Source organism: Taudactylus pleione, unplaced genomic scaffold (assembly GCF_031769625.1).
Source record: "Taudactylus pleione unplaced genomic scaffold, aTauple2 ptg001108l, whole genome shotgun sequence".
NCBI classification, from domain to species: Eukaryota; Metazoa; Chordata; class Amphibia; order Anura; family Myobatrachidae; genus Taudactylus; species Taudactylus pleione.
The window spans coordinates 399,763-414,597 of record NW_028285509.1 but is presented as its reverse complement, the minus strand read 5'-3'; the positions used below and the strand labels follow the sequence as shown (position 1 = coordinate 414,597).

At 48.7% G+C, this 14,835-nt stretch overlaps 1 protein-coding gene across 1 annotated transcript in view; it reads left to right on the top strand.

The window, feature by feature from the left end:
* MAPK15 (mitogen-activated protein kinase 15) overlaps positions 1-14,835 on the top strand; it is a 263,796-nt gene that overhangs the window by 177,561 nt on the left and 71,400 nt on the right. Inside the window, exons 9-10 of the mRNA XM_088461832.1 lie at positions 4,541-4,598; positions 14,011-14,148. Coding sequence (XP_088317958.1) covers positions 4,541-4,598; positions 14,011-14,148 — 196 coding nt within the window. The remainder of the gene's footprint in view (positions 1-4,540; positions 4,599-14,010; positions 14,149-14,835) is intronic.

The window sequence follows — 14,835 nt, the reverse complement described above, 5'->3', positions numbered from 1 at the left end:
ACTGTACTAAATGATAGCATGGATAAGTACTGTACTGTATTAAGTGACAGCATGGATAAGTACCGTACTAAATGATAGCATGGATAAGTACCGTACTAAATGATAGCATGGATAAGTACCGTACTAAGGATAATACTGTACTAAGTGATAGCATGGATAAGTACTGTACTAAATGATAGCATGGATAAGTACTGTACTGTATTAAGTGACAGCATGGATAAGTACCGTACTAAATGATAGCATGGATAAGTACCGTACTAAGGATAATACTGTACTAAGTGATAGCATGGATAAAAGCATTGAAAGTTCTTTAAAGAAATTGCATAGCTCTGCAGTCGTTTTTCTGAAATCTGGTGTCGTGACAGCTTCAGTATCCAGAACTTTGAAACTCTGGGGGTGGGGGGGGGGTATATTTACTAAAGAGAGATTTTTTTATTTTTATTTTTAGAAGTGGAGATGTTGCCCATAGCAAACAATCTCCATTTCTAAAAACTCTCACTTTAGTAAATATGCCCCCGGTGTCTGTAATGCACACAGACTTGAAAAAGGGAATTTCAAGAAATTATTTACTGAGGAGTCTTTCTATTAATAGTAAAGTTATTGAATACCTTGTGAGGCTTCGCTTACTGTAAAATCTGTGCTGGCGAGAAGAGCCCTATGGCTGCGTTTGTGGGCAGCCGATATGCATTCAAATAATAGACCGGTCTCTTTACTATTTGAGGGTTCCCTGCTATTTTATAATAAATTGGAAGGCATTTTACTCAAATGACGGGAGGTAAATCTATAAAATTGCCTCAAGATAGGCGAAGTAGGTACCCTATGGCATCTGCTAAACAACATTATAAAGAAGCCAAAAGTTATAAACCTGGGTGGCAATACAGTGGCAGATACTCAGGGATGACTAGTCCATCCTTTCACCAGACCTACAGGAGAGGAAATCAGAGACGATGACTACTACAGGATCCCCATACACGTGCCAGTAGGGGGCAGACTTCTGGAGTTTGCCAGACAATGGAAGAAGTCTGTTCAAGATAGATGAATGCTTGAAGTGATGTCTCAGGGGTACAGGATAGAATTTTTAGAAATCCCCAAAATAAGCAAATTTGTGGAGTCAGGGTTCCAGGGGTAACTTTGGAGATCAGAGCTCTAGAAAACAGTATAAAAAAAATTGATCATCTCAAAAGCTGTAGAAATTGTCCCGCGGTCAGAAGAGAGGAAATGTTTTCATTCTCCATTTTTTAGGGTAGAAAAAGCTATAAGAGGATTCTGAACTATTTAGTATCTCAGACAATTGAACAAACTTGTTAGAGTAAAGAAATTTCATATGGAAACTCTCTGATATCCATTCTGATGGACATAAGACAAAACGACTTCCTGGCATCAATAGCTCTAACGCAGCGATTCCCAACCTCAGTCCTCAAGGCGCACTAACAGTCCTGGTTTTAGTGATATCCATGCTTCATCACAGATGGTTAAATCAAAATAACTAAGGTACTAATTAAGTCACCTGTGCTCAACTATGGCTATCCTTAAAACTTGGACTGTTAGTGTGCCTTGAGGACCGTGGTTGGGAACCTCTGCTCTAAAGGATGCCTGTGTTCATTTTCCGGTATGCAAAAAATATTGACAGTTTCTGAGATTCTGAATCCAAGAAAAACATCTCCAATTTACCTGCCTACCTTTCCGTTTGGCTACATCCCCGAGAACATTTACAAAGGTGTTGGAGATCCTTATATCTTGCCTGAGGAGACAATGTATAGCAATCTGGTCACATCTGGACTATCTGCTAATTATCAGAAGCTCAAGAAAGATGATGAGATAAACTGTGGACAGAACCATAACATTTCTTCAGTGTCACAGTTGGATAATATATTGGGAAGAGTCAGATCCACCACAGCAAATACAATTCCTGGGTGTGCAGGTAGACACTTGAAAAAACACTATAGAACTGTCAGAAAAAAGATGTGCAAAGATCCGAAGACTGTCTTCTTTAGTTCAGCTATGTGTCAGAATACTGCTACGTCTAGGGTCACGTCTATTGGGAATGAGGTCATCTACCATAGATATAATTCCAGATGCAAGGTGGAGAATTAGAAAATTACAGAGGAACCTACTTCAGTACAGCAGGAAATTGTTTCCTCTGTCTTACCGGATAAGCCTCCATCAAGACAGGAAAAATTCTCTAGGTTGTTGGACAAGTACAGAACTAAACTTCAGAACAACATCATTATCAGAAACCATGTTTGATTCTAACTACCGACGCAAGCTCAACAGGATGGGGAGCACATCTATTGGTGCAAAGTCTACAAGGACTCTGGAATGCCACGGAGAAGATGATGTACTCAAATCAGAAAGAAATGAGGGAGGTTTGGAATGCTATAAATGGTTTCCAAGCTCACTTAAAAGGACAACATCTAAAGGTGTTTTCAGACAATGTAGCGGTAGTGACATATCTCAATCATCAAGGTGGTACCAGGAGTCGAGTCCTAATTTAAGAAGTGTCAAGAATTCTGCAATGGGCAGAAGAGTATCTCTGTTCCTTGTCAGCCCTTCATGTACCAGGTAAGAACAATGTCATTGCAGATTTCCTCAGCAGACACAAAGTGCTACCAGGGGAATGGGAACTGGATACCCAAGTTTTTCAGAGCATAGTGATAAGTATTGGTCATCCACAGATAGATTTGATGGCAACACAATAGAACACAAAGGTACCACTATTTGTTTTCCAAATACCACCTACCACGAAGAAGTGGAGTTGACACATTTTCTCTACCATGGAATTTCAAACTGGGATATGTGTTCCCACCATTTCCAATGATTCTCGTGTACCAAAAAAGATCAGAGAAGAACGAGTAGAAGTAATAATAGTCCTTCCTTTTTGGCCAAGAAGAGTGTGGTTCCCAACGTTGGTGAGAATAGCCGTAGAAGATCCATGGACTTTGCCGATCATACCAGGTCCGTTGTTCCATCCAAATCTTCCAAATATTCATTTGATGGTGTGGACATAGAACAGGAACTACTGAAACAGAAAGGATTGTCTAAACAAGTGGCATGATTTCTTATGCAAACAAGAAAGAGAATATCTTCAGATCTCTATTATAGCATCTGGAAAACATTTATATTTTGGGCTGGCTCAAGGTTTGATGTAATGAAGGCCGATAGACCCCAAGTACTACAGTTTTCACATGATGGATTTGAAAAAGGTCTTGCAGCTTCAGCCATTAAGGTACAAATTGCAGCATTAAGTATTCTATTGGGCAGAAGATTATCCTAGGAGAATCTTGTAAAAATGTTCTGCCAAGCAATGAAAAGCATATGCCCCAACTTAGGTCGGCCTTCGCCCCATGGGACTTGAACCTAATGCTGAATGCATTAATGTTACCCCCTGTCGAACCATTACATGATTCTGATGAAGCTACTAACCTGGAAAGTAGTTTTTCTAACTGCTATTACTTCAGCAAGAAGAATTGGTGAACTACAAGCATTATGGGCAGAAGAGCCCTATTTAAATATCCTACCAGATAAAGTTGTTCTTAGGACAAATCCAAGTTTCCTGCAGAAAGTAGTTTCAACATTTCATCTAAACCAAGAAATTACTTTCTGTTAATTTTTTCCTCAACCAAAACGAGAGAGGAGAGACTACATATGCTAGATCTGGTGCGGGGATTTCTGTCTGTTTAGACAGAGTTAAAGACTTTTGTAAAACTAAGCATCTGTATGTCCTGCACACGGGTGCAAGAAAAGGTGGAGCACCCACGAAACAGACAATCGCAAGATGGATCAAACTATTGATTACGGCTGAAGTATCTGTGACAGACATCTGTGCAGCAGCTGCCTGGTCATCTCTTCATACTTTCTCAAAGCATTATTCTTTGGATGTTTCAGATGCCCACTTAGGAAGTCATGTCCTCAGCATGGCAGTGGCTTGAATAAATATACTCATTAAGCATGAACTTCTTTTCTGTTTGACCATTTATTATCCCCCCATATATTATGCTTTGGTATATCCCAGAGTAATGGCCGCCATGAAATAAGAAGAAGAAAACTACACATTAAAACACCAATAATTGTGTCTTCGAGATACTTCATGGCAGCCTACAATATACCCTCCCTATTGTGTTTTTTACCAGGAATGTGAGGAGACACTCAAAAGACTAAGGAAGGTATAGGTGGAGGGAACCTACATACACTAAGTGGGCGTGCCCTAAAAAGGGGAAAAAACTTCCTGTCTAATCCCAGAGTAATGGCTGCCATGAAGTATCTCAAAGAAACAAAAGTATCAGTAAGTTATAATTTGCTGTTTTCTAGTGGGAATTCTAACATAATGTAATATAGTACAGGTTGAGTCTCCTGTATTCAAATATTCCGAAATACGTAATATTACGATATCCAAAATACCTCTGGTCCCAAGCATTTTGGATATGGGAGACTCAACCTGTATATCGCTAGACTTTATTCTTTGTTATTATGTACTAGAGATCCCAGTACCAGGAATTCAGACATTTACTGAAACTGTAATCAGGATTGCCTTTCCTTACAGATATCCTGGCTATAAAATCAGAGTATGGAGCATCAGTCATCAGCCGTATGATCCATCGGTAAGTACCCCCAATAGCTATCTAATGACTACTCAGTAATATGATCCATCGGCGAGTACCCCCAATAGTTATCTAATGACTACTCACAGTCGTATGATCCATCGTTGAGTACCTCCAATAGCAGGGGCTGGCTGGCAACTTTTAGCCTGGGGGGCAAATGCATGCAGGCGGCCCTGGCAGAGGAGTAGCGTGTAGCCAGGGTGCCCGAAAGAACGTGCGTGCTACGGCGCCCCCCCCACTCAAGTGTTCTAGGGAGGAGGCGGGTCCATATGGGATTAATGTAAGGTAAAAATAAAGATTAGGGGCAGCCCCCTGTCATAGTACCCATATGCAGTGCCACCCTGTGCCACAGGAGGACACCCTTATGCAGGCCTCGAGTAGTGCCCCCAGTAGTGATCCCCCCTATGCAGTGCCCCTTGTGCCCCCAGTAGTGGTAACCCTTATGCAGTGCCCCTTAAATAGTGGCCCCAGTTGTAGTCTTCCCCCTATGCAGTACCCCCACTATTGCCCTTTATATAGAGCCTCCAGCAGTGGTCCCTCGATGCAGTGCCCCCAGTGGTAGTACCCTCCCTGCTATGTAGTGCCCTAGTAGTAGTCCCCTCCCCCCTATGCAATGCCCCTAGTAGTAGTCCCCTCCCCTTGTAGTGCCCCTAGTAGTAGTCCCCCCCAGTAGTAGTACCCCCTTGTAGTGCCCCCAGTAGTAGTCCCCCCCTTATAGTGCCCCCAGTAGTAGTAGTCCTGCCCTTGTAGTTCCCCCAGTAGTAGTAGTCCCCCCCTTGTAGTTCCCCCAGTAGTAGTAGTCCCCCCCCTTGTAGTGCACCCAGTAGTAGTAGTCCCCCCCTTGTAGTGCCCCCAGTAGCAGTATTCCCCCCCTTGTAGTGCCCCCAGTAGTATTCCCCCCATATAGTGCTCCCAGTAGTCCCCCCCTTGTAGTGCCCCCAGTAGTATTCCCCCCTTGTAGTGCCCCCTGTAGTAGTAGTCCTGCCCTTGTAGTGCCCCCAGTAGTAGTAGTTCCCCGCTTGTACTTCCCCCAGTAGTAGTAGTCCCCCCCTTGTAGTGCCCCCAGTAGTAGTAGTCCCCCCCTTGTAGTGCCCCCAGTAGTAGTAGTCCCCCCCTTGTAGTGCCCCCAGTAGTAGTATTCCCCCCCTTGTAGTGCCCTCAGTAGTATTCCCCTTGTAGTGCTCCCAGTAGTCCCCCCCTTGTAGTGCCCCCAGTAGTATTCCCCTTGTAGTGCTCCCAGTAGTCCCCCCCTTGTAGTGCTCCCAGTAGTCTCCCCCCCCCCCCCCGCCCCCGCCCCCGCAGTAGAGACATAATAAAAAAAAAAAAAAAAAACACACTTACCTGACACCTGCTCCTGCTCCTGGTCCCATTACCCACTGCGGGAGCTGGAAGATGTCCGGCTCTGGCAGTGGGAGCAGAAGCCGATGAGTCTGTCTGACTCTCATCAGCTGCTAAAGCAAACACACAGCTGACTGAGCCGGCGGCTGTGTGTTTGTGCTGTGTAGCGCTGACCGAACACCGTCCGGTCAGCGCTACACACGCGGTGCGGCCCGGGGGGCACATGGCACCCTGCCCCCCGGCCCAGCCCGCCACTGCTTATCTAATGACTACTCACAGCAGTAATTCACCTGCTACCTGGGAGTTTAACTTTTCTACATATGTATATTTTTCGTCAGTGAGGTATGCTCATTCTCTACCCCACCATTCCCCCTCCTCTACGTCAGTTAGGTATGCTCTTTCTCTACTCCACCATTCCCCCTTCTCTACATCAGTGTGGTATGCTCTTTCTCTACCCCACCATTCCCCCTCCTCTACGTCAGTGAGGTGTGCTCTTTCTCTCCCCCACCATTCCCCCTCCTCTACGTCAGTGAGGTATGCTCTTTCTCTACCCCACCATTCCTCCTCCACGTCAGTGAGGTATGCTCATTCTCTACCCCACCATTCCTCCTCCACGTCAGTGAGGTATGCTCATTCTCTACCCAACCATTCCCCCTCCTCTACGTCAGTGAGGTATGCTCTTTCTCTACCCCACCATTCCCCCTCCTCTATGTCAGTGAGGTATGCTCATTCTCTACCCCACCATTCCCCCTCCTCTACGTCAGTGAGGTATGCTCTGTCTCTACCCCACCATTCCCCCTCCTCTACGTCAGTGAGGTATGCTCTTTCTCTACCCCACCATTCCCCCTCCTCTACGTCAGTGAGGTATGCTCTGTCTCTACCCCACCATTCCCCCTCCTCTATGTCAGTGAGGTGTGCTCTTTCTCTACCCCACCATTCCCCCTCCTCTATGTCAGTGAGGTATGCTCTTTCTCTACCCCACCATTCCCCCTCCTCTACGTCAGTGAGGTATGCTCATTCTCTACCCCACCATTCCCCCTCCTCTACGTCAGTGAGGTATGCTTTGTCTCTCCCCCACCATTCCCCCTCCTCTATGTCAGTGAGGTATGCTCATTCTCTACCCCACCATTCCCCCTCCTCTATGTCAGTGAGGTGTGCTCTTTCTCTACCCCACCATTCCTCCTCCTCTACGTCAGTGAGGTGTGCTCATTCTCTACCCCACCATTCCCCCTCCTCTACGTCAGTGAGGTATGCTCTGTCTCTCCCCCACCATTCCCCCTCCTCTATGTCAGTGAGGTATGCTCTTTCTCTACCCCACCATTCCCCCTCCTCTACGTCAGTTGAGGTATGCTCTTTCTCTACCCCACCATTCCCCCTCCTCTATGTCAGTGAGGTGTGCTCTTTCTCTACCCCACCATTCCTCCTCCTCTACGTCAGTGAGGTGTGCTCTTTCTCTACCCCACCATTCCCCCTCCTCTACGTCAGTGAGGTATGCTCTTTCTCTCCCCCACCATTCCCCCTCCTCTATGTCAGTGAGGTGTGCTCTTTCTCTACCCCACCATTCCTCCTCCTCTACGTCAGTGAGGTGTGCTCTTTCTCTACCCCACCATTCCCCCTCCTCTACGTCAGTGAGGTGTGCTCTTTCTCTCCCCCACCATTCCCCCTCCTCCACGTCAGTGAGGTATGCTCCTTCTCTACCCCACCATTCCCCCTCCACTACGTCAGTGAGGTATGCGCCTTCTCTACCCCACCATTCCCCCTCCTCTACATCAGTGAGGTATGCTCCTTCTCTACCCCACCATTCCCCCTCTACGTCAGTGAGGTATGCTCTTTCTCTACCCCACCATTCCCCCTTTACGTCAGTGAGGTATGCTCTTTCTCTACCCCACCATTCCCCCTCTACGTCAGTGAGGTATGCTCTTTCTCTACCCCACCATTCCCCCTCTACGTCAGTGAGGTATGCTCTTTCTCTACCCCACCATTCCCCCTCCTCTACGTCAGTTAGGTATGCTCTTTCTCTACTCCACCATTCCCCCTTCTCTACATCAGTGTGGTATGCTCTTTCTCTACCCCACCATTCCCCCTCCTCTACGTCAGTGAGGTATGCTCTTTCTCTACCCCACCATTCCCCCTCCTCTACGTCAGTGAGGTATGCTCTTTCTCTACCCCACCATTCCTCCTCCACGTCAGTGAGGTATGCTCATTCTCTACCCCACCATTCCTCCTCCACGTCAGTGAGGTATGCTCATTCTCTACCCAACCATTCCCCCTCCTCTACGTCAGTGAGGTATGCTCTGTCTCTACCTCACCATTCCTCCTCCACGTCAGTGAGGTATGCTCATTCTCTACCCCACCATTCCCCCTCCTCTACGTCAGTGAGGTATGCTCTGTCTCTACCCCACCATTCCCCCTCCTCTACGTCAGTGAGGTGTGCTCTTTCTCTACCCCACCATTCCCCCTCCTCCACGTCAGTGAGGTATGCTCTTTCTCTACCCCACCATTCCCCCTCCTCTACGTCAGTGAGGTATGCTCTGTCTCTACCCCACCATTCCCCCTCCTCTACGTCAGTGAGGTATGCTCTTTCTCTACCCCACCATTCCCCCTCCTCTACGTCAGTGAGGTATGCTCTGTCTCTCCCCCACCATTCCCCCTCCTCTACGTCAGTGAGGTGTGCTCTTTCTCTACCCCACCATTCCCCCTCCTCCACGTCAGTGAGGTATGCTCTTTCTCTACCCCACCATTCCCCCTCCTCTACGTCAGTGAGGTATGCTCTGTCTCTACCCCACCATTCCCCCTCCTCTACGTCAGTGAGGTATGCTCTTTCTCTACCCCACCATTCCCCCTCCTCTACGTCAGTGAGGTATGCTCTGTCTCTCCCCCACCATTCCCCCTCCTCTACGTCAGTGAGGTATGCTCTGTCTCTCCCCCACCATTCCCCCTCCTCTATGTCAGTGAAGTATGCTCTTTCTCTACCCCACCATTCCCCCTCCTCTACGTCAGTGAGGTATGCTCTTTCTCTACCCCACCATTCCCCCTCCTCTACGTCAGTGAGGTATGCTCTTTCTCTACCCCACCATTCCCCCTCCTCTACGTCAGTGAGGTATGCTCTTTCTCTACCCCACCATTCCCCCTCTACGTCAGTGAGGTATGCTCTTTCTCTACCCAACCATTCCCCCTCCTCTACGTCAGTGAGGTATGCTCTTTCTCTACCCCACCATTCCCCCTCCTCTACGTCAGTGAGGTATGCTCTTTCTCTACCCCACCATTCCCCCTCCTCTACGTCAGTGAGGTATGCTCTTTCTCTACCCCACCATTCCCCCTCCACTACGTCAGTGAGGTATGCTCCTTCTCTACCCCACCATTCCTCCTCCACGTCAGTGAGGTATGCTCATTCTCTACCCCACCATTCCTCCTCCACGTCAGTGAGGTATGCTCATTCTCTAACCAACCATTCCCCCTCCTCTACGTCAGTGAGGTATGCTCTGTCTCTACCTCACCATTCCTCCTCCACGTCAGTGAGGTATGCTCATTCTCTACCCCACCATTCCCCCTCCTCTACGTCAGTGAGGTATGCTCTGTCTCTACCCCACCATTCCCCCTCCTCTACGTCAGTGAGGTGTGCTCTTTCTCTACCCCACCATTCCCCCTCCTCCACGTCAGTGAGGTATGCTCTTTCTCTACCCCACCATTCCCCCTCCTCTACGTCAGTGAGGTATGCTCTGTCTCTACCCCACCATTCCCCCTCCTCTACGTCAGTGAGGTGTGCTCTTTCTCTACCCCACCATTCCCCCTCCTCCACGTCAGTGAGGTATGCTCTTTCTCTACCCCACCATTCCCCCTCCTCTACGTCATTGCGGTATGCTCTGTCTCTCCCCCACCATTCCCCCTCCTCTATGTCAGTGAGGTGTGCTCATTCTCTACCCCACCATTCCCCCTCCTCTATGTCAGTGAGGTATGTTCTGTCTCTCCCCCACCATTCCCCCTCCTCTATGTCAGTGAGGTATGCTCTTTCTCTAACCCACCATTCCCCCTCCTCTACGTCAGTGAGGTATGCTCTTTCTCTACCCCACCATTCCCCCTCCACTACGTCAGTGAGGTATGCTGCTTCTCTACCCCACCATTCCCCCTCCACTACGTCAGTGAGGTATGCTCCTTCTCTACCCCACCATTCCCCCTCCTCTACGTCAGTGAGGTATGCTCTTTCTCTACCCCACCATTCCCCCTCCTCCACGTAAGTGAGGAATGCTCTTTCTCTACCCCACCATTCCCCCTCTACGTCAGTGAGGTATGCTCTTTCTCTAACCCACCATTCCCCCTCCTCTACGTCAGTGAGGTATGCTCTTTCTCTACCCCACCATTCCCCCTCCTCTACGTCAGTTAGGTATGCTCTTTCTCTACTCCACCATTCCCCCTCCTCTACGTCAGTGAGGTATGCTCTGTCTCTCCCCCACCATTCCCCCTCCTCCACGTCAGTGAGGTATGCTCTTTCTCTACCCCACCATTCCCCCTCCTCCACGTCAGTGAGGTATGCTCTTTCTCTCCGCCACCATTCCCCCTCCTTTGTCAGTGAGGTGTGCTCATTCTCTACCCCACCATTCCCCCTCCTCTATGTCAGTGAGGTATGTTCTGTCTCTCCCCCACCATTCCCCCTCCTCTATGTCAGTGAGGTGTGCTCTTTCTCTACCCCACCATTCCCCCTCCTCTATGTCAGTGAGGTATGCTCTTTCTCTACCCCACCATTCCCCCTCCTCTACGTCAGTGAGGTATGCTCTTTCTCTACCCACCATTCCCCCTCTACGTCAGTGAGGTATGCTCTTTCTCTACCCCACCATTCCCCCTCTACGTCAGTGAGGTATGCTCTTTCTCTACCCCACCATTCCCCCTCCTCTACGTCAGTTAGGTATGCTCTTTCTCTACTCCACCATTCCCCCTCCTCTACGTCAGTGTGGTATGCTCTGTCTCTACCCCACCATTCCCCCTCCTCTATGTCAGTGAGGTATGCTCTGTCTCTACCCCACCATTCCCCCTCCTCTACGTCAGTGAGGTATGCTCTGTCTCTACCCCACCATTCCCCCTCCTCTACGTCAGTGAGGTATGCTCTTTCTCTACCCACCATTCCCCCTCCTCTATGTCAGTGAGGTGTGCTCTTTCTCTACCCCACCATTCCCGTTCCTCTGTCAGTGAGGTATGCTCTTTCTCTACCCCACCATTCCCCCTCCTCCACGTCAGTGAGGTATGCTCTTGCTCTACCCCACCATTCCCCCTCCTCTATGTCAGTGAGGTATGCTCTTTCTCTACCCCACCATTCCCCCTCCTCTACGTCAGTGAGGTATGCTCTTTCTCTACCCCACCATTCCCCCTCCTCTACGTCAGTGAGGTATGCTCTTGCTCTACCCCACCATTCCCCCTCCTCCACGTCAGTGAGGTATGCTCTTTCTCTACCCCACCATTCCCCCTCCTTTATGTCAGTGAGGTATGCTCTTTCTCTACCCCACCATTCCCCATCCTCCATGTTGAGCGAGGTATGCTCTTTCTCTACCCCACCATTCCCCCTCCTCTACGTCAGTTAGGTATGCTCTTTCTCTACTCCACCATTCCCCCTCCTCTACGTCAGTGTGGTATGCTCTGTCTCTACCCCACCATTCCCCCTCCTCTATGTCAGTGAGGTATGCTCTGTCTCTACCCCACCATTCCCCCTCCTCTACGTCAGTGAGGTATGCTCTGTCTCTACCCCACCATTCCCCCTCCTCTACGTCAGTTAGGTATGCTCTTTCTCTACCCACCATTCCCCCTCCTCTATGTCAGTGAGGTGTGCTCTTTCTCTACCCCACCATTCCCCCTCCTCTGTCAGTGAGGTATGCTCTTTCTCTTCCCCACCATTCCCCCTCCTCCACATCAGTGAGGTATGCTCTTGCTCTACCCCACCATTCCCCCTCCTCTATGTCAGTGAGGTATGCTCTTTCTCTACCCCACCATTCCCCCTCCTCTACGTCAGTTAGGTATGCTCTTTCTCTACTCCACCATTCCCCCTCCTCTACGTCAGTGAGGTATGCTCTGTCTCTACCCCACCATTCCCCCTCCTCTATGTCAGTGAGATATGCTCTTTCTCTACCCCACCATTCCCCCTCCTCTACGTCAGTGAGGTATGCTCTTTCTCTACCCCACCATTCCCCCTCCTCTGTCAGTGAGGTATGCTCTTTCTCTTCCCCACCATTCCCCCTCCTCCACATCAGTGAGGTATGCTCTTGCTCTACCCCACCATTCCCCCTCCTCTATGTCAGTGAGGTATGCTCTTTCTCTACCCCACCATTCCCCCTCCTCTACGTCAGTTAGGTATGCTCTTTCTCTACTCCACCATTCCCCCTCCTCTACGTCAGTGAGGTATGCTCTGTCTCTACCCCACCATTCCCCCTCCTCTATGTCAGTGAGATATGCTCTTTCTCTACCCCACCATTCCCCCTCCTCTACGTCAGTGAGGTATGCTCTTTCTCTACCCCACCATTCCCCCTCCTTTATGTCAGTGAGGTATGCTCTTTCTCTACCCCACCATTCCCCCTCCTCTACGTCAGTGAGGTATGCTCTTTCTCTACCCCACCATTCCCCCTCCTCTACGTCAGTGAGGTATGCTCTTTCTCTACCCCACCATTCCCCCTCCTCTACGTCAGTGAGGTATGCTCAGTCCCTCCCCCACCATCCCCTCTACACTGCGTCAGTAAAACTTGCTCAGTCCCTCCCCCACCATCTCCTCTGCACTGCGTCAGTAAAACTTGCTTAGTCCCTCCCCCACCATCTCCTCTGCACTGCGTCAGTAAAACTTGCTTAGTCCCTCCCCCACCATCTCCTCTGCACTGCGTCAGTAAAACTTGCTTAGTCCCTCCCCCACCATCTCCTCTGCACTGCGTCAGTAAAACTTGCTTAGTCCCTCCCCCACTATCTCCTCTACACTGCGTCAGTAAAACTTGCTCAGTCCCTCCCCACCATCTCCTCTAAAATGCGTCAGTAAAACTTGCTCAGTCCCTCCCCCACCATCTCCTCTATAATGCATCAGTAAAACTTGCTCAGTCCCACCCCACCATCTCCTCTACACTGCGTCAGTAAAACTTGCTCAGTCCCTCCCCCACCATCTCATCTGCACTGCGTCAGTAAAACTTGCTCAGTCCCTCCCCCACCATCGCCTCTGCACTGCGTCAGTAAAACTTGCTCAGTCCCCCCCCCACCATCTCCTCTAAAAGGCGTCAGTAAAACTTGCTCAGTCCCTCACCCACCATCTCCTCTAAGAGTCGTCAGTAAAACTTGCTCAGTCCCTCCCCCACCATCTCCTCTACACTGCGTCAGTAAAACTTGCTCAGTCCCTCCCCCACCATCTCATCTGCACTGCGTCAGTAAAACTTGCTCAGTCCCTTCCCCACCATCTCTTCTGCACTGCGTCAGTAAAACTTGCTCAGTCCCTTCCCCACCATCTCTTCTGCACTGCGTCAGTAAAACTTGCTCAGTCCCTTCCCCACCATCTCTTCTGCACTGCGTCAGTAAAACTTGCTCAGTCCCTCCCCCACCATCTCCTCTGCACTGCGTCAGTAAGGAGTGTTCACTGTACATGAGTAAGGCGTGTTTGGTCTCCTGGGAACAATTTCTAATGTGCTATCACTTACTGTCCAAAGTAGAGTCATTGATCTGTAATAATGCCCTGTCCTGGAGAGTTCAATAAACACTATTTAGTCATTTGCAATGTCACTTCTGATACTCTGTACTTAGCAAATTTGTGCTTATGAGAGATGAACGGACAACCGACATTAATGCCCATAGTAACTGCCATACTCAATAGAGACAAACTCCCTTTCTTCTATCTCTCTAGAATATGTAACAGCATTTACAAGTAGATGTGGGTCTATGTTAGACAGTATTGCTCTCCAGGAGCTTTTACTTCTGTATTTACAGTTGTTTCTCACATTGAAAAAGGGCGTAAACTTGGAATCTATCCCAGTGATTGGTCTAATAATATATTCCTTTATAGTTACAGACTTCAGCTCATTGATTGTAATGCAGAAATGGCATGTTCTCTATCTTCTGTCTGTAGTCACAGAATTTCATTGGTGGAGCTTGTGCCTCAAAGTTGCCCCCCAGAAGCTGTCGACCTGCTCAGTAGACTTCTCATCTTTAACCCGGACAAGAGGCTGACAGCCGAGGAGGCTCTGGGGCACCCCTATGTGCGCAGGTAACTTTCCTATTGTCAGGTAGCATAGTGCGATTATATTACTACTAGTCCATACATTTTATACACTGGTGAGGACCATCACTGCTCCATCTGATGAGGATCTTCTGTGGTGATCACACCATTATCATTTCAGGCTCATGTAGACTGAACTGTTCTACAAACAAGAGGTAATAGAGGCCATTTGTTATACACAGGTGTAAAATACAGACAATATTCTATCTGGATCTTTGCCATGAAGTAATGAATAGTAGTAACGTGGCCCTAATTCTGAATTATGAGATCTATCGCCGTCCTCATCATAGTTTGTTGTGGGATAGTAGAGGGAAGGGGATGTTTTGTATATACCACCCACTATAATCTGGCACGTTGGATTGTATAGGACTTTTTGTTATGGTCTATCCCAACACGTGGACAGAATTGGTTCCCATAGAGGGTAATCACTGACTGTACATGTGCCATAGAGGGTAATCACTGACTGTACATGTGCCAGAGAGGGTAATCACTGACTGTACATGTGCCAGAGAGGGTAATCAGTGACTGTACATGTGCCAGAGAGGGTAATCACTGACTGTACATGTGCCAGAGAGGGTAATCACTGACTGTACATGTGCCAGAGAGGGTAATCACTGATTGTACATGTGCCATAGAGGGTAATCACTGACTGTACATGTGCCACAGAAGGCAATC